General features: G+C 42.7%; 1 protein-coding gene across 15 annotated transcripts in view; it reads right to left on the reverse strand.

The window, feature by feature from the left end:
* Positions 1-18,080, reverse strand: part of LOC139806103 (protein spinster homolog 3-like) — a 38,734-nt gene extending 20,654 nt beyond the window's left edge. For 4 of the 15 annotated variants that reach the window (XR_011730114.1, XR_011730113.1, XR_011730112.1 and 1 more), the window contains exons 1-8: positions 14,194-14,583; positions 11,440-11,505; positions 10,798-10,934; positions 10,119-10,270; positions 9,203-9,269; positions 8,161-8,351; positions 6,149-6,301; positions 2,387-2,576 (exon numbers count right to left, since the gene is read on the reverse strand). Coding sequence is in view for 10 of the 15 variants with exons in the window: in XM_071765258.1 (XP_071621359.1) it covers positions 2,387-2,576; positions 6,149-6,301; positions 8,161-8,351; positions 9,203-9,269; positions 10,119-10,270; positions 10,798-10,934; positions 11,440-11,505; positions 14,194-14,548 (1,311 nt within the window). In the remaining 5 variants the exon portion in view is untranslated. Of the gene's footprint in view, positions 1-2,386; positions 2,577-6,148; positions 6,302-8,160; positions 8,352-9,202; positions 9,270-10,118; positions 10,271-10,797; positions 10,935-11,439; positions 11,506-14,193; positions 14,589-18,032 lie in introns of those variants that run through there. The other 11 variants (XR_011730116.1, XM_071765256.1, XM_071765255.1 and 8 more) reach the window with 8 other exon arrangements.

Genomic DNA, 18,080 nt, shown 5'->3' on the forward strand with positions numbered 1-18,080 from the left:
TGCTTTTAAACATCCACATTTCTCAGAGACAAAACAGGGAATCAGTGTGGCTGGGCCACAGGTCTTCAGTAATTTCTGTTTTTAAAAAGAACCCCACCAGCAGGTGTGCCAGACACAAGAGCTGCAGAGCCTCCTCCAAATGCAGAGCAGGACTGCATCCTACCAGAGCATTACAAAAGAGAGTAATGTGTGGTTAAATGGAGGTTTTCAGGATGCTGAAATTGTCCAAAGTTCCCAGTCATGGGAACCCTGGTTCAGTCATGGCTTTCCCAAGTGTAGAGAGCACACAGCTTCCATCTTGCTTTGGAGACAGGAACAAATTTAGATAGAGCCTCCTCTGAGATAACAAAGCCAGGTAATTTTTCTATCTTTTCAAGGTTGTCTTCAAAATCAAGAACACCAAGATTTTGACATTTTGGAGTGTCAAAATCTGACACTCCAGAAATCAAGAGTGTCCTTCTGGACACTCTTTCTGGGTGTCCAGAAAGAGGAGAGAAATCTCATGGCATCTCCATCCACCTGTCCCAACAGAAACCCTGGAAGTCCTGTTGTATTTGTGTTAAATTGAGAATTCTTGTGCTTTCAAACACTTCTTCCAGCTCTGGCCATACCTGATTGAACCTGTTTTATTCCCTGTCACTATCCACTCAAGACAGAGGAAGGCACAATCCAGAACCTACTGTAATTGCACACTGAGGCTTTTTCCTTCAGGATTTTCCACACTGTGAAGGGATGCAGACAGGTTTGCTAACAACAGGGACTGGGAAGCCACTTCCCTGCTCCTGTTCTGCCCAAATGGAAGATTGGGGACCAGATTTCAGTGGGACCTTCACATGAGCTGCACCAGCTGGGATGCCACTCCAATGCTCACATCACTGTGATTGGTGTCAGATCTGGTTTAGAAAGCAAGGAGAGGCATGGCTGGTGCCAGAGAAAGGCAGAGTTAAGCAGCTGTAGGGGGAGAAGTGTTACAAGAATCAGCTGCTTAGATTGCATGGGATTTTTCTGACATTCCATGTTGGAACACCTGAAATCAAGCACATCAAACCAAAGGCAAAGTGGCAGAGTCTGGAGTTAAAAGACCAACTGGTCTGCCCCTGGGAAGAAACTGAAGGAACAGAGTTATCTGTATCCCAGTTCAGAATTTCCTCCCACAAAAAAAAAAAAAGTGCATTTTGAAGGGAGAGGAAAAAAAAGCTTTTTATCAGTCCTAATAAAAATCTATTTTGGTAATTCAAAGCCAATGTATTGATTCACTCATCTAACACAGACTGGCAAATGGACCTTGTTGTTCTCCATCTGAGTGACAAAAAAACCTCCAAACTAAAGAACATCCTCAGAATGGGTCTGAGAAGTAGAAAAAGGAAATGCTTATTCCTTGGCACTCAGATCTCTGCTCTTGCATCAAAAAATCATCTTCAATTTTACATTTTGCTTTTTGCAGCAAACATGTAAATCCATTTGATTTTTCCTTTGGTGTAAAGGTGTTTTTCCAGAGGAATACATTCTTGAGGAGTCAAAAGGAAAACCTCTTTGAAAAAGTGTTATTCTTAGAAGAAAAAAAGCAGACCTACAAAAGTGCCCTTTTGCAGGGAACTGTTGATTACTGTAATTAACTTTAGTAGGATCCTCTTATTTATGTTAACCATGGTAATTGTGGCTATGGAGTCACAAGAAAAAAGCCAGGAGTTTTTCCCCAGCTGTTACCAGATTATTGTTAAAATAAGGTTTACATTCAGTTCTCTCTCACAGGGAGTTTTTGTAACTATTCATCAAGCCCAGTAAGTTTCTGCTTTTCCCTTTACTGAGAACAGAATTTAAGTGATTTATACTTTAGTTTGCATTGCCAAAAGCTTGACTTTGAAGATCTGCTGGTGGTTTGGGGCTTTGAAGGTGATGACTAAACTATTCTTAGCAAGAACTGTGTGTATTGTACAGTCACAAGCACACTGATCTTTAAGTATTCAGAGAGCAAAAATAAATAAGAATACTAAGTAAGTCACAGAGCATTAAAAATTAACATAAAATTGAGACTTTCCTTTTATATTTTTTTGATAAGGGACACTTTAGTTTCCTGCAGCTAATGACACAGGCTCACTCCTCTCTTTAGTGTGGGCAGGCTCTGCAGGTCCTGAGCCCCAGTTTATGATGTTCTGCCTGCTTTCCCTTTGTACTGGGAAGTGCTGCAGAGTGGGGCTCTCCCAGGACAGATCACAGCAGCTGGGCTGGCAGGACACCTTGTCACAACTCACTGAAACCTCTTAATGGTCAGGAATGTTGCAGAGAAGTCTGCAAAAGCCACCCCTCTCCTCCTCCCTCTCCTCATTCCCTGTTTCCCCAGGATCCCAGAAGACATTTTGCTAGTGACAGAGAGATTGGCACTTACAAAAGTGGAAATGATGTTTGTCTGGGCCATCACCAGAGCTACGTAGAGACAAAGAGCAGAAATGAACATGCTTGTGGCACAGATCAGGGGATCAGCTTTACTGTTTATCTTCCTCAATCTTCTTGCAGCTTCTGCTCCAGCAGTGACACCCAGGATTCCTGTCCCAATGGTGATGCCTCCAAATATTAGGCTGGTGACAAAGCAAAGGAGTTACTTGGGCATTGTAAGACCATACTTTGGGGGGAAAAAAATGGTGTTAGAATCATAGAATTGGCTGGGTTGGAAGGGACCTCAGAGATCATCAAGTCCAACCCTTGCTCCACTCCCCCCGTGGTTCCCAGCCCATGGCACTGAGTGCCACATCCAGGCTCTTTGGAAATATCTCCAGGGATGGAGAATCCACCCCTTCCCTGGGCAGCCCATTCCAATGTCTGATCACCCTCTCCAGAAAGAAATTCTTTCTAATGTCCAACCTAAACCTCCCCTGGCACAACTTGAGACCTCTTGTGCCCTCTTGTCTTGCTGAGAGTTGTCTGGGAAAAGAGCCCAACCCCCCCTTGGCTCCAACCTCCTTTCAGGGAGTTGGAGAGAGTGATGAGGTCTCCCCTGAGCCTCCTCTTCTCCAGCCTCAACACCCCCAGCTCCCTCAGCCCTTCCTCACAGCACTTGTGCTGGATCCCTTCACAGCCTCCTTGCTCTTCTCTGGACCTGCTCCAGCACCTCAATCTCCTTCCTGAGCTGAGGGGCCCAGAAATGGACACAGGACTCAAGCTGTGGCCTCCCCAGGGCTGAGCACAGGGGCAGCTTATACATTTACTTTTCTTTAATGGGGAACTTGGGTTTTATTCCACTTGATCTAACCTTCCCAGTCCTTCCAAATGGATTTAATCCCAAGCCTCAATTGAAGCTCTGCCCCTGCAAGTGAGGCTCTGTCCTGGGGAGCAGGTATTTTCCCATTTATAGAGCAGGTGTTACACACCCAGGCTCAAGGAGGACTCTTCTCAGTATGACCTGGCTTGGATCTCTGGTGCCTTAGAGGAGGTACAGTCATCTTGGTTACCCTGTGAACCAATCTATTCAGTCATCCCTAAAACACAGATGGAATAACTCTGTATCACAATCTGCTGTCTTGGAAAAGATCCAGTAACATGGAATTACACACATCTAAATGATAACCCTCTAGTTAGCACAGCTGAGATGAGTCACTGCTCTGACTCTGGCAAACATCTTCCATGTTCCAAAAGTTGAAAAGAATACTGAAGAGTTAACTAGGGGGAGGTCCATGCAATATTTTCTGAACACAGAATTTCAAATGCCACTCAGCTTTCTGTGTCTGCAAATGCAAATGTGTTCTCCAGGAATGACAAGTTCATGTTTTAAAAGTAGGTGTTTGAATAGCTTAGAGGACTCAGCTTCCAAAGGGACTTCCATAGATGCTTTTCTCTCTCCCAAATGAGATCCTAATGACAAAGCCAGGCTCTTCCAAGAAGACCAGGGGTGCCACTGATTGTTTAATGCATCATAATCCTCCTGAGGCAAAATGGGGACAGGGCATTATGTTCTGTGCTTCTAAATATTTCAGACTGCTACATGGTGAGTTCTGTACATTTTCCTAAGCTTTCTCTGGCTTCAAAGCAAAGTAACCAGCTAGGATATGAGCTATCCCTTTAAAATACAGTGCATCTACCCTTTAATTTGTTTCTGGCTGACTAGAAAGAACTCAGTTCTATATGGCAAGAAGGAAAAAAAAAAAAAAGGTATTGCTATACAAGGTAATAATCTTTCAGGATTTTTGTACTATCCCTGTAAGTTTTTCAGGATTCTGATCCATCACTCACTGTAACTGGATAGTGACAGTGTTAGAGGTTTGTCTGGGAGAGGCAAGTTCCAAGGTGACATTGGTTGATTGAAGCATTCATGGAATTGTGTTCAGAAGATCCATGTGTTGTGAAGTGCTGTTGAAACACAGCTGAAAGAACAGGGAACAGCCCAAACTAAACCCAAACACAGCTCAATTGACAAGGAGTAGGAAAGGACAGAAGCCTAGTCCTGGGGAAAGGCTGCTAGGGGATCTTTTAGGGTCTGAGAGAGAGAATTCTCACTTCTCTGGCTGATCTGTTGAAAAGTGTCTGCACAAAGACCTGAATAAAAATTTCAGGATTGAGACCTGAGTCAGTTGTGCTGCCATTTGAATTTGTGTTTCCAGGGAGCCTGTGACACAGCCTTGATCCTTAACAGAGCCTGCAACTGCTGAACAGCCAGAGGGAAACTTGTCCTTCAAGTATCCCTGGGCAGGTCTGGGAATGTCTAGCTCAGTTCTTCCAGCACCATCACCTACAGGTCAGACATAACTGTTTATATTGTGCTCCTTTACATCCCCCCTGGAATAAGAGCCTAAAAGCAGCCTTATGCTGCTCCTGGCACTAGAGCTCATGTCAAGGTTGTCTTTAAAGCACCTGGTGAGAAATTGTACATGAGGTTAAACTGCCAGGTGCTTCATTTTGCTTCTTGTGAAGACCATCTCTGCACTAGCAACACTGCTGTGGAATAATAATTCAGAAGGTGGATTAGAAAGGAAAACACAGGCTAACCCCTTCAGATTAACAGAGGAAGTATTTAAACAGCATCTGTTACCAGATGCAGCTGAAGAGTTTAAATTTTTCAGCTTCCCTTCCCCTCCCACCCTGAGCCAGAATCCTAAGTTCACTTCCTTCCTCAGCATTATTTCTATCCATAGTGTGTCTGTGGTGACATCCATGGCAGGACAGCTGTGGGTGACAATTCAATCCACCTGGTTACACTACAACTCAGACACCACTTTTGAGTTGACTTGGTTATTCCAGTGCAGAAAAGCAAAAGAACTCAGTTAGCAGAGGACACACAAGGTATGATTACTGCTTTTCCCTTTAATTGTCTTCACCTGGAAAGACAATGTAATAAGCAGTTAATTCCTGGGAATCTATCATGAAGGCAGAGACTGAAACCAGTTCTGGGATACCTCCAGAAGAAAGGCAGGGACACTTGGATGGAGGCCACTGGTAGTACATAAAAGACAAGTGTCTCACTGAAGGTAGCCAGGAAGACTCCAGGGGAACACTGAATACATTTTTCTATTCTGGATAACAAGCTGTAAGGAGAAAAAAATCTCTTCCTAGCTGGGGAAGAAGTGATCTCCAAAAAGCTGTATTATGATCACTTCAAAGTTCTCCCCCTTTGCCAATTCCTCTTGCCCACCCAACATTTGATACTTATTCATGTATCTTCACTGGTCTGGACAGCTTCTGCAGGCTGAGCTCTGCTAGCACTCACTCCCAAAACCAAATTATCCTGTTTAGCTGTAATGATATGATAGGAGATCAAAATCATCAAGCTTGCTTTGTGCTGGGGCTCACAATGACCTGGCCAACGTGGCAGGAGTTTTAAAACCAGACTAAGAAGAAAGTAATGGGAAAGGTGGCAAAACACAGGATCTAACAATACTTTAATGGGTATTTTAAGTATCTTAGGGTGCATTGTCAACTGTCAACTTGCTAAAGCTGCTCCTTTCCCTGGAAATGTTCCTGTTTCTGCTTCTTTCCACTTAATAGAACTGGCAGCATCTTTCTAGTTCACCAAGTGATGATAAACTAACAAACTAATAGCAGTGTCCCAGCAATTTGCTCTGACATTTACACCCCATTGCCTTCACAACAAGTGTTCACTGTCACATCTGCCTTTGGGAACAACCTGGGACTTTGTTTCACCCAGCTGTGCACACCTCACCTGTTAGATGAGTTGCATGATTCTTGGAGGCAGGGTGGCTCAGTGCCCTGGGCAACCTCAGCCCTGTAAAGAAACAGAGGTACCCAGGTCCCCAGGGCTCCAGTAACAAAGGCCATGGCAGTCAGACCCAGGGATGACCAGACAAAACTCCAGCTGGAAGGTAAAAGAAGTGAGAGACAGAAAGAATAGGCTGTGAGGAAAAAGGGAAAACCTGCCTGATTTCAAGCAATAACAAAACAATTCACTCAGACATAATAAAAACGCAGTCCCTGAAGAGATGAATTTTGATCAAGCTTTACCTATGAACTTCAACAGTAAAATGGATTCAGCAGAGCAAAGAGTATGACCTACTGATTTCATGTTAAATCCCAATTTCTTACAGATTTTGTTGCCAACTTTTGCTAAAACAACTGCTGTGCAATTTTTAATAGCAGATCTACAACAATAGTGGGCAAGAATTTAATGCCTTAGTAGCTAAATGAAAACGTTTTATGTGCAAGTCTAAATGCCTCAGGATGGTTTAAGTTGTTTGTATAACCAATAAAATGAGAAACATCTGGATCTTCCAAACTGTTAAAATGCAGTGGCTGAAGCACTCCTTAGCTCTACCTGATAAGCACAATCAGACTCACAGTCTGCTCAGTGAGTTTTCAGGAAAAAGGGGAAAGCATTTTAAAAAATGTCCAGATATTGTCTCTTTCCTGCCCTATACTAGGGGAAAATTAACTTTTTACTGGTCTGTTTCTAGTTAATAATTGAGAAAAAAGTCTCCTTTGTGATCAGTAGCAGGGTATGAAATATTGAGACAAAATAAAAAGTGCTGCAAATGACCAGGTGATCACCAGACTAGAGGATTTATTAATACAGGAATCTAATTCTTCATCCTCTAAAGAGAAAGGGCTCTTGGAGTTGATTAAAAGTAGAACCACCTGGGTTTGTGTGTCTGTATATCCTTATGCTTTAGAAAGCCACTGCTAAAAGGAAAAGAAAATTAAAATCTAATTTTACAACACTGCTGGAAGTTGCAAGGAATGTCTTTGTAGGAAAGCAACCTTGAAGTCAGTCTAAACATTGAAATGTCAGAAAGGTTCATTTTTTGATTTGGGAAAGTTCATTTTTTTATTCACTTCAAACTGTACTGCCTACAAATTGTGATCCAACAAACTGCATCTCTCATGTACCTGCTGTTCCGGATGCAAACAGGATGCAGATTTAATCGACAATTAGAAAAGATTGGACCTTTTAGACGAGGAACACGCCCAAGACAGAAAAGCTCCCGGGAAGGAGGGGAAAGCCAGCGCTGGGGAGCAGCCCGCAGGCAGAGGCGCGGTGCACAGCGTCACCTGCTGTTCCCAAGCCGCATCCAACCCTTCCCGGACACCGGGATCGGGTCAGACAACCCCTGCAACCCGTGTGTTACCGCGTCCTGCTGACCAGCTGCTGTTAACGTGAGTATTTGAGTGGTTAAAAGGAAGAGGTCATGGACCGGCCACAGGTTTGCTGGTTGAAACACATGTACAAGGATTTAAGCCATACTGGGGTCCCACAGACTCTGACCTCCTGTATCAGAGGCAAATCCACAAATATACAAACATCACTCACAAACACCACACTAAGACTACCTGAGACATGCTGACCAACCTTCCTCAGGCACTCAGAACTACAGATAAAGATGCAGCTAAAAATAGGCATTTTATCAGGCTAGGTTCCTGACATGTTGAAGCAAGGGGAAAGGGGCAACCTCATAAAAAGTAGAATTAAAGTTAAATAGGAGCACACTGCCAGTGTAACACTGCCTCCCTCCCACCCCTGCTCCTCTCAAAATGGGAGGGCAGCAGAAGCAAAGAAATTCCTGTAGAATAGTGACAGAAAGGTTTTTTTGTTGCTGGTCTTTCAATCACCTTGTATGCAGCGTGTGACACAAAGGAGCTGGCAGGGATTTGTTGGCTGTATTTCTAATGATGGAATGGTTGTTCCTAAATGGAGGGAATTTTACTGCTAACATCACTTACTTCTTGGCAAGTGATGCAACATCTTGACACCAAGTAGTCTTGGCAGTTCTCTGTACACCTGGTTTCTCAGCTTTGACTCGGATTGTCCCGGAGATGCTCAGGGCTCTGTGGGCTGCTGTCCTCCTCTGGGTCCTGTGAGGGACCAGTAGGATCAGGAGAACCAGTGCCAGACCTCCCATGCAAGGAGTTATCTGTAGACACAAGGCTGGTTAGATCAAGGATATCTTTTTTTCCTTGAGTGAAAGCCCCACAGCAATTCAAATTTGGTGTTAAAAGTACATGTTGAAGAACTGCAGAATGTGGAGAAATAGGTGGGACTTGCTGTTCATATTTGTAAAGAAAGTGACTTTGGAGGAAGGATAATGGATCCTTGCTTCCTATCATACAGATACCTGATCACTCCCCTCTGATTTTGGAGAAAAATATGAAGACAAAACTGTACCATAGTACTCTGGTCACAAAGACAAGACTCAGTGATACCTGGATAACACATCTGTAACTCCAGGAAACATTCTGCCCCACTTGTCCTGTGCTTGCTAGTTAATTTTATAGGTAAGCTAGGAAGATCTAACGAAGTACTTCCAAAGCACTTGGTATTCAGGGTAGAGAAGTATCATGATGACATGACCAGAACAGAAGAGGTCTTGAAACCCCCAATTAACAGAAGTTGTTCCCAGCAGCATTTTAGAACACAATTTCTTTCTGTTTTCCTGAAGAATTACACTGGTGCTACCAGTCTAATGATCATTTTGCCTTCAGCTTCCTCTGTTTGAGGAGGTCTTGGTGCACTGAAAACCATTCCAAGTGTGTCCTCAGGTAAGAGGAACATCAGCACCTGCCCTTGCTGCTGTACAATTAATTTCACCTTTGCCTGCTTTCATTCTGCAAGAAGAGTTCTCTTAAACACTCAGTTCATGACCAGTGAGCCAGCAGAAGGTTCTCCTGCTCACCTCTTTTAACACACCCAACACAAGTAACCCAAACCCCAGTGCTGATTCTGATTTGACTGGCTCAGCCCCCTGAGTGAAAGGGAGGAACTCACCCTGAATGCCCAGTGCCAGTCATCTGTGACATCTGCCATGCCAGCTGCTAGGACATAACCAAGACCACTGGAAGCAACAGAAAGGAATAATCAGTAAGTCCCAATGGATTCCTGCTGGCTGAAATGAGATGTCTTGCCAGCTGAGGAGAGCCCAGGAGTATTCTGTCATAGTTTTCAACAGAAAAAGCCCTCGTGGTCTTCTGGAGTCTACTTGCAAGCCAGTAGTAAAAAGAGAGTCTGATCTCCTCAGAGCAGACTTGAGAGGGTGGCAGCAATGTCCCGTTCTGTAGAATGAGACTGCAAGCCCAGAGCAGACACCCCATAAGGCAGTTTCATCTTTTTCCTGTATTAGCCATATGAATTAAGACTTGCAGGAATTCTTTTAGTTTTAATCTGCCTTCTGGGCTCAGCCTTGTCTTACTGCTCTAATAAAATTACTCCAAACCATTTAAAAAGCCCTCTAAACCTGTTTTTCAGTCCCAATATCAATTTAACTAAAAGAAGAGAGGGAAGTGCCAGTTTTTTCCTTGGGAGACATTTAATGGAGGGTTCTTGAAATATCTGTCTAGTAAACAAATTTGGCAGCTTCTCTCTTTCAAAACCCAGAAATAAATTACCTACCCCATGCACATACTTTTAGAACAATCCAATATTTTACTCAAAGCCTAATGGTTTTCTGAGTTTAGATTATCCCTAAATATTTTGGGGGGAAAAAAGCAAATTTTTATCCAAAGTAAATACAGAAATAAGCCTGACCAGCTGTATTTAAACATGCTAAGCAAGCAACAAATTGATTTTCAAAACCCAATGCAGATAAACATCAAAATATGTCTGACCAAAGGCTGAGGTTTTACTGAATTGCAGGTGTGGCCAGACAATTTCAAAAGGCAGGTTATTCACTAACAAGAGAACCAACCTTCCCACTGGGATGAAGAGATAGAAGATGGATAACATTGTGGTCCTTTTTCCTTCCTCAAACAGGTCTGCAATGATGGTTGGTGCTATTGTGGAATAACTGGCTGTGCCAATGCCAACCAGTCCTCGTGAAAGAAAGAATATCCAGTAATACTGCAGGAAAAAGACATACTGTGATCCCAAAAAAAAAGTTTCCTATTAGAGATGCATTTTAGTGGGTCAGATGCACCAGAGTAAATAAGAATTCAACTGCCTTAGGTCTGTATTCCCCCACTCCCACCTGCTCCCCTTGTGCCCCACTGCTGTGCTTTCTCCTTTCTGCACAGCAGTGACTCTTAGAGTGACACCCAGAGGGAATCACAGGAGGGGGTGGCAAGCAAGCTGCTACACTCTAAGGTCATAATCAGCAAATACTCAGTACAAAAATCAGATCCCATCAATTGCAGCAGCAATAGGGGCATTCTCCCCTGCCCAGGGGGACAATCCCACAGAAGGCATTCCTGCACAAAGCCTGTTTAGTCCAGGATTGGGGAATGAGTGCTCACTGACAGCTTTTCCAAATGTGATCACAGGACTCTACTGACTCCTGCAAGATGTATGCAGATTATTTTCAGAGTGCCCTCTATCCTGCAAGATGTATTCAGATTATTTTCAGAGTGCCCTCTAAAAAAGCAACGTACCCATTCACTGATGAATGAACTGCCTAATGTTACAGCAGACCAGAAGAAAACACCAGCTCCAAGGATGATTTTCCTGTTGTACCTGTCCCCGAGGTATCCAAAGATGGGTGCAGCCAGCATGTAACACAAGATGAAGACTGGAAATCCAAGGAGTAAAGATAATATTGGCCAAATAAATTTTATAATACATCCTCATCACCTCTCAGACAAACTCAGGTTATTTTTTAGGGCAGAGGTTAAGACAAGGTGAATTTGTAGAACCAGTAGGTAGATTGATATTTAGGAAAAGAGAAATGCAGATTCTAAAAAACAAACAAACAAAAAGCAAACAAAAAACCCCAAAACAAATAAAAAAAAACCAAAGACCAAACTATACAAAAATATATTTCCTGAGAAACGCATTTGCTGAGAAACTCCTTCATCTTTTCTGAGTCACATTTTGTGGGGTTTATGAAAGACTCAGCCCCAGTCTTCCCTGAACCAAAGACCTTCAAGGTTTTAGTCAGCCTGCCCACAAGTAGAAGTGAGCAATGCCACACACAAGCAGCACCTAGAAGAAATATTTAACTGGAATGTGTTTTAGGAACAGACCACACAGATGCAAGGCAAAGCAAACTATCTGAACATAAGAGGTTTTATTACCTGTTTGCAGTAGGCCTGTATCCCCATCACTAAGCTTGAAGTATCCCTGTATGTCCAACAGGATTCCTGCAACAGATTAAAACAGATTAAAACACTGAATGACAGCAGAAAACCCTGCTCATTCCTTCTCATCCTATTTATCTGCCAAATCAAAGATTAATTTCAAGAACAGGGCTTGCAAGAACTGCAGCACGTGTAGCTTGTGAGCTTACATGTAAACCATTACTTTACCATAAGCACAGATATACAGAGAATTAAAAATTCTTATCACTATACATAAAATTCATGATTTTCCACTATATAGGTCTTACAAGAGTCAGTTTCCCTATTCCAATCACAACTGTTCCTTTCATTTGCACCATTCAGCACACAGGCAGTTTACAGTTCAAAGTTTTATGGACACAGTGTAGAATAAAACAGTGGCAGAGTTTTGCAGCCAGGAGATTGCTACCTTCATAGAGCTAATGTGGAAATATCCTTTATGACCTTAAAAAATTAAGATTAGTTGAAATTCCTTCTGTTAAGAGGAACTGTCAGTGTATTCAGGAAATGTACCACTCAAATTAGTGCATGTTGGGTTTTTCAGGGTGCAAATGGCTACAAGTCTTCACCAGCCCATGGTGGCTCAATCAGCCCAGAGCCAGGGCAACACCAGTGGGAACAGAATCTCTCATTCTGTTCATATTTCCATTACAATTTTGCAGAGATCAGATGAGACAGAGGTAACTGTGGATGTCTGGCTGCCAGTCACCATCACACAGAAATACTGTGTTACAGGAACTTCAGTTTTGGACTAACAGAGTCCAAAACAACACAAGAATGTGACTGAAATAACCCGAGCAGCCCAATTGCAGGCAAATTACAAAGCATTGATCTGCACAGCTTGCAAACAGGGCAGCAGATCAGAGGGGGAGAAATCTGCCTGATCACCATTTTTAACAAACTGAAGCCACAATTCCAGCAGACAATTAAATGGAAGAGCTTGTTGTCTGTGTGAAGATTGATGCAAACTCTGTCAAAACCTCTGAGCAAAACTGCCCGGAAACCACAGCTTTGTAACTGCCACCAGTTTACTTTTAAACCAATCCTGAAGCCTCCCCTTCTTCACTGTCTTGTTAACTTACATTTAACAAGATGCTCATATGTTTGGACAGCCAAACCCAAAAGTACTGATGCAAGAATTCTGCAGTGCAGCTGTACCCTAGCAGGTGAACACTAAATTACTGTGGTATAAGCAGCAACTCACAGATCTCCTCCATGGCCCAAGAGGTCACAGAGTTAACTAAAGAAGTGTTTTAGTTTTGTAATTAAAATAGATGGCAGATATTTCAAAGGCCTGGACACTACCCTCACCTCTGCTCTTGAAGTCTTACATAGCCATGAAGGGACATCACTCCCAAGAAACTGAGCATGTTAACAAAGTAGGAAAGCTTTATTTCCTGAAAAATTTAAGCTTTTAGCATGTGCAGGTGCCAAAGAATAGTTCTAAGCCTGGAATGAGCCAAATAACTGCTTACACTTAATAGTCCCAAGGGAATACCCCCCCTAGCACCTTGGTTCCTGTTCAAAAACCTTTTTCCATCCTCTCCTGTCCTCAGCCCTTCTCCAGGGAAATTTACTTGACAGTAGAACTCACACACTGAAGTTTTTCACCAGCATGCACTCCTGCTTGTTTCCTTCCCTCTTGTATGTGTGGTTAAGAAGAATGCAAGAGGAAAAGCTTCAACTCCTACACCCACTTGTCACTCCATTTTTAAAGATACAGTCTGGATGTCTGAAATTTCTGAAAGGTCTACAAAGTAAATATAAGTAGTTTGTGTGCTGTCACTAGGCATTAACAGCAAATTTAACAATCCATCTTTGGGGTTTATTCAAGGTTTTGAAACATTTATTATTTCCAGGCCACTCAAGTAAAATATAGCAAGCTCACAAGTGTTTCATCCTAATTTAGAAATTAGATCACTGGAAGCATGGTTGATGTTTAGGAGTGATGTTAAATAGAATTTACACAGACCACAGCTCACATGGGAGGAAAAAAACCAAATTTCCCAACAGTTTACTAGAAGCAATGCTTTGCTGTTCATAGCTAGGTAAATAAATCCATAAATCACAATCTGGAAGAAAGAAATTATTTTCCATAAAACAAGTTGTAAATCTGACAGGTGATGGTTAGAGGAGTCCCCGTTCTCTTTACACAATTGTGTTGCACTCTATTGGAGAAATCACACTATTTCCAGATTATGAGGAAGTTAAGCCTTCCCTAAACAAACTTGTAAAAAGATAACATAATTATTGTACTTTTAATGAGGGAATGGCATCACTATTTTTCACATGAAGGAATGCCATATATCTAATATACTAGAACCAAAGGCTGGGTAATCTGCTGTATACAATACAGGGAAGCTGCTTTGTCAAATCTCTGTGGAATCCAGACAGAAAAATAGACTAAAGAATGCTAAAGTCTGTGTATAAGAGACTGAGATTTAAAAATACAAATCTTAAGCATTTAACAGACGTGATTTTTATAAGTATTCTACTGATCACTAATAACAAACACATCATTCATTGGCCTTTCAAGATTTATAATTGGAGGTTCCATGATGAGCATGAGCAACAGCTAAAGCAGATAAGTGAGAAAGACTAAAAAGACATAGAGCATATCCTCACTTTAGGAAACACTTGTCACTACAGAGTAAGTAGAGCTGTTGAGAACTTAAATTTCCTTTTCCTTAGAAAGAGAAAATAGGCTCTCACCTGGTACAATGAACCAATCCATGAAATTTATTAAGTTCACATAGCACAGCACAGCAGCTGTGACATAAGCTCTCTTCATGGAACCACTCCTTGACACTGACACGAGTGGGCCTTGCCTGACCTGTGCTGCAGTTGCTCCATAATTCCTCTCCTCAAGAGGCAGCTGGGACTGCAGCCCTGTGTTTTCACATGCACCAGGGCTTTGCATATTTCCCAGAGCAGAAAGGCACCCCAGACTGTGAAGGGTTTCCTTGGTGCACCAAGCTGAAGTCAGCTCTGTGCTCAGGCAAGGAGGAACTTCAATCACTACACTCGCTGCCGGAAACAGCCCAGCCACTAAAAACTGAAATTTCATGTTCCTTGCAAAGGGGCAGAACTTTACACAGAGAGAAGCTGCACTCACGTGGTTCTGCAAAATGCTGAAGTGCTATACCTTGAAGACAAGGAAAAATAAATGTGAACAAAAGTAAAAAAATCCATTGGGAAATGCAGGAAATAATAGCGAACGTTTTTTTTCAGTGATCTCAGAGAAATTGCATGTGTGAAAGTAATGTTATTTTTGCTGAGGTCTCAGTGAGTGGCCAGAGCTAAAAATAGCCTTTTTAGAGAGAAAAAAATCATATATATACATATATATATATAAAAAACAGGTTTTTTGGTTTTGCTAAACCAGGTACCTATCTTTGACTTGAGCTCTCCTTCACCACACATTCCTTGTGCAACTCTGGATGAGTTATTTGCTTTCTCTGCATCTCACAAACCTCCCTGGCCTTTAAAAACAGAGCTATTTAGCCTTGTCCCTGCCACTTGACTTGTCACCTCTCCCTGTTACTGCCCATCTGATCTGCACTGGCCAGTCCTACCCCCAGAACAGAAACCTTTCCAATAATATCCTGAAGTTTTAGGCCAGATCAACAATTTAAGCAGAAGACTCATAGTCCACACTACTTGGGTTTTTCTGGTGTTGGTTCTTGTTGTTTAGTGTTTGTTTGGGAATACCAAACCACAACCAACCAACCAAAACTCATAACACTACAATAAACATTGAAAGGGAGATGTAAACAAAAATATTTTTTTCTGCACCCCTGCTGGAACTGTGCACATTCCACAGTTCTGATTGTGCAATGGGATTTCTTCCCCTTTCCTCCCCATAAAGGGGCTTGAAAGGGGAAGAAAAGAGGTTCTTTTAGGGTGTGCAGATACCTTTCTTCCCTATCTACTGGCCACACAGATTTCAAAAAGTTCTCTTAAATTTTTCCAGCATCTGTTTTCTTATGATACTTATTTTTTTAGAAACATGCCTACCCACATGTCTTTTGAGCCATTTTGTGGATTACCATCTTCAGAAGATTTAGGGGGGGTTTGCATCCTGTTTAGAAAGTTTCAACTATAAGAGTGATGTTGTATCAAGTACTGATCACAGTTTGTGACTCATGCATGAAGATAAAGAGGCTGTGGTAGTTGGTTTTTTTTAACTGTATTTCACACTTCAGACTAAACTGAGAAGCAATATAACACCTGTTATTTCAGGCTGTTTTGTAAAATCCAGGCTCCTTTACTTCTGTGTGCTCCACACCGTAGTATTTCAGTCTATCTTAATTTTGTGAGGATCTAGTATAGCCATATTTAATTGAATAATAGGTAAGTCTACATTAATTTTATTTCAGGAGAGGTGTTTGGGTTTTTCTAACATTTTAGCTCTCAACTTTATAAGGGAAAATCCTATAGATTATAGGCATCTTTGCACACTCCTGCTCAAGGGAGCTCCCCTTAAGCCAAGTTTCTGAAAACATTTTAGACACACTCCATCAGGACACATTTTTCTTTATATTTCATACTATAATACCATTGCTATTATCTTTTTCTCTCTATTAGAGACTAAAGAGCCTTCACTGAGCAAATGTCACATCATCTGTGCATCCCTGTGCCCAGTTAAACCAATGCAGTCAGGACTTGACCATACCCAGCAGCAAGAAACAGTCTGCACAATTTTGTAGGGTGTAAAAACTAAATAATAATAATTTTAAAAAAATGCCGAAAATATTAAAGTTACTTTGAAGAATTAAAAGCGGGCAAGGTGAGGGTCAGCTCAGCTTTTTTCAGCCCAAACCCGAGGGTGCCGGGGGGGGGTCAGGGGCCGTTCCCCTGCGGTTCTGCAGCACCGGACCGGGCCGCTGGGTGGAGACCGAACACCGGCGGCGGGCAGAGCCCCCCCATCCTCCGCGGACAGCATCGGAACCACCCTCCGAACAGCCCCTCCTGCAAAACGCTCAGATCCTGGGATCCTTGAAAGCAAACCCAACAGCCACAGGCAGGATTAGAGCCCAAACAGGGTGCTGGATACTCGTACTTATGCCTCTTAGCTGCTTATGGCAGAGGTTCCTCAGCTATAACAAGTGAAATGGGCCAAGTTGGGCTATTTTTATTTTTTTTTTTTTCCATCTTTGTTCTCCTCAGCAGTGGATCTGGGCTTTATATCCTTTAGCAGGCATATTTTCCATATTTGATGCCCAGCCACATCTCAGCCCTTGTCAAAAAGGCCCCAGAGGGCAGCTGGCTGGGATTTAACTCTCCCTCTGGGGAGCTTAAATGTCTCTTGATCCAAATGTCCTTTGGGTTTCTGGAGCACATGCTGTGTTGCTCCCAGCTCCTGACACCTGCAGCTAAAACTTGATTTTTATAGACAGCTAAAAGCAGATTTTTAACTAATTCTGTTAAGGCAAGAACTCAGTCCTGCTCTCCTAAAATGGAATTTCTAAATTCTACATTTTCCAGTCAGCTTAAGCAGAAAATGTACCTCACAAGCACCAAACCAACTGCTCTGAACTGTTCTTGAACACTTGATTCCCCTCTTGCTCCTCACTAAAGCTTCCAGACATCACTTCCACTTTGCTTTTTGATGCCAGACTACCTGGCACCTGGCTGCCTGCAGCCTCACCGTGTGAGCCAGGTTGCCCTGTGGAACCTCGATGTGACATTTACTGCAACCCTGCCACAGCTCCTGGTACCAGCCCCCCCTCTCTTGCCATCACCTCCCCATCCTTCCATCCACTCCATTTATCACCCTTAGGTACAAACCTGCAGTTATGCCAAAAAAAGCCCTCTGTGACTTAGCCTCACACTATTTTCCAGCCACCATTCCTTTCTCTGCCTGCTTGTCCTTTTTTTTCCAATTCTGATTTTCACATTCACACAGACACCACCAGGCCAAACAATTCCTGCAAAAAAACTTTTGCTGTGTGGGCTCCAGAATGCCACTCTACAAGGCAGCTTTTGTTAGGCAAGATTACAGCTTATTTCTGGAGAGCCAAATATTTTTTTTCCCTCATTTGTTCACGGCTGTCAGTCAGGTTATGGACTGACAGTCTCAGTGTTTGTCTCAGTGCAGTGTTTGCCTACAGAGCTTACCCTAGGGCTGCCAGGTGCCAAACAATATAAAAAGTAGCTTTTTAACCCTATCACAGTCCCTTCCACCAGCTTTTTCCATTTGGTGTTCATTTAAGCATGAGAACTCATAGCTGTGTCATTCAAGATGTCACCAGTAGCTAAATCCTTCTATAGCAGCAGCAGCAAGTCAGAACCTGTTGATTCCAAGCATTTGGCCCAAATCCACACACACAGCCACAGATTTTCTTGCACCATTCTGAATCTGGCTGTGGTACCTCAAGTTCTTTGGGTGGCTGAACCTGACCCAGGCAGCAGGGCCTCCCCACCTCTACGTGGTGATAGCCAGAACTTGGCTGATGGTCAGCAGGACGAGTCATGGGAGGTTTATGTGCTTAAGAAGCTGGCTTGTTTCTACCACAGCATTCAAATAATTCTTCTTGGATATTACTCACCCAGAGTCCTGCCTGTTGAGGCACCCATCTGGGCAGCAGTGCTGTTGG

Source organism: Heliangelus exortis, chromosome 21, assembly GCF_036169615.1.
Source record: "Heliangelus exortis chromosome 21, bHelExo1.hap1, whole genome shotgun sequence".
NCBI classification, from domain to species: domain Eukaryota; kingdom Metazoa; phylum Chordata; class Aves; order Apodiformes; family Trochilidae; genus Heliangelus; species Heliangelus exortis.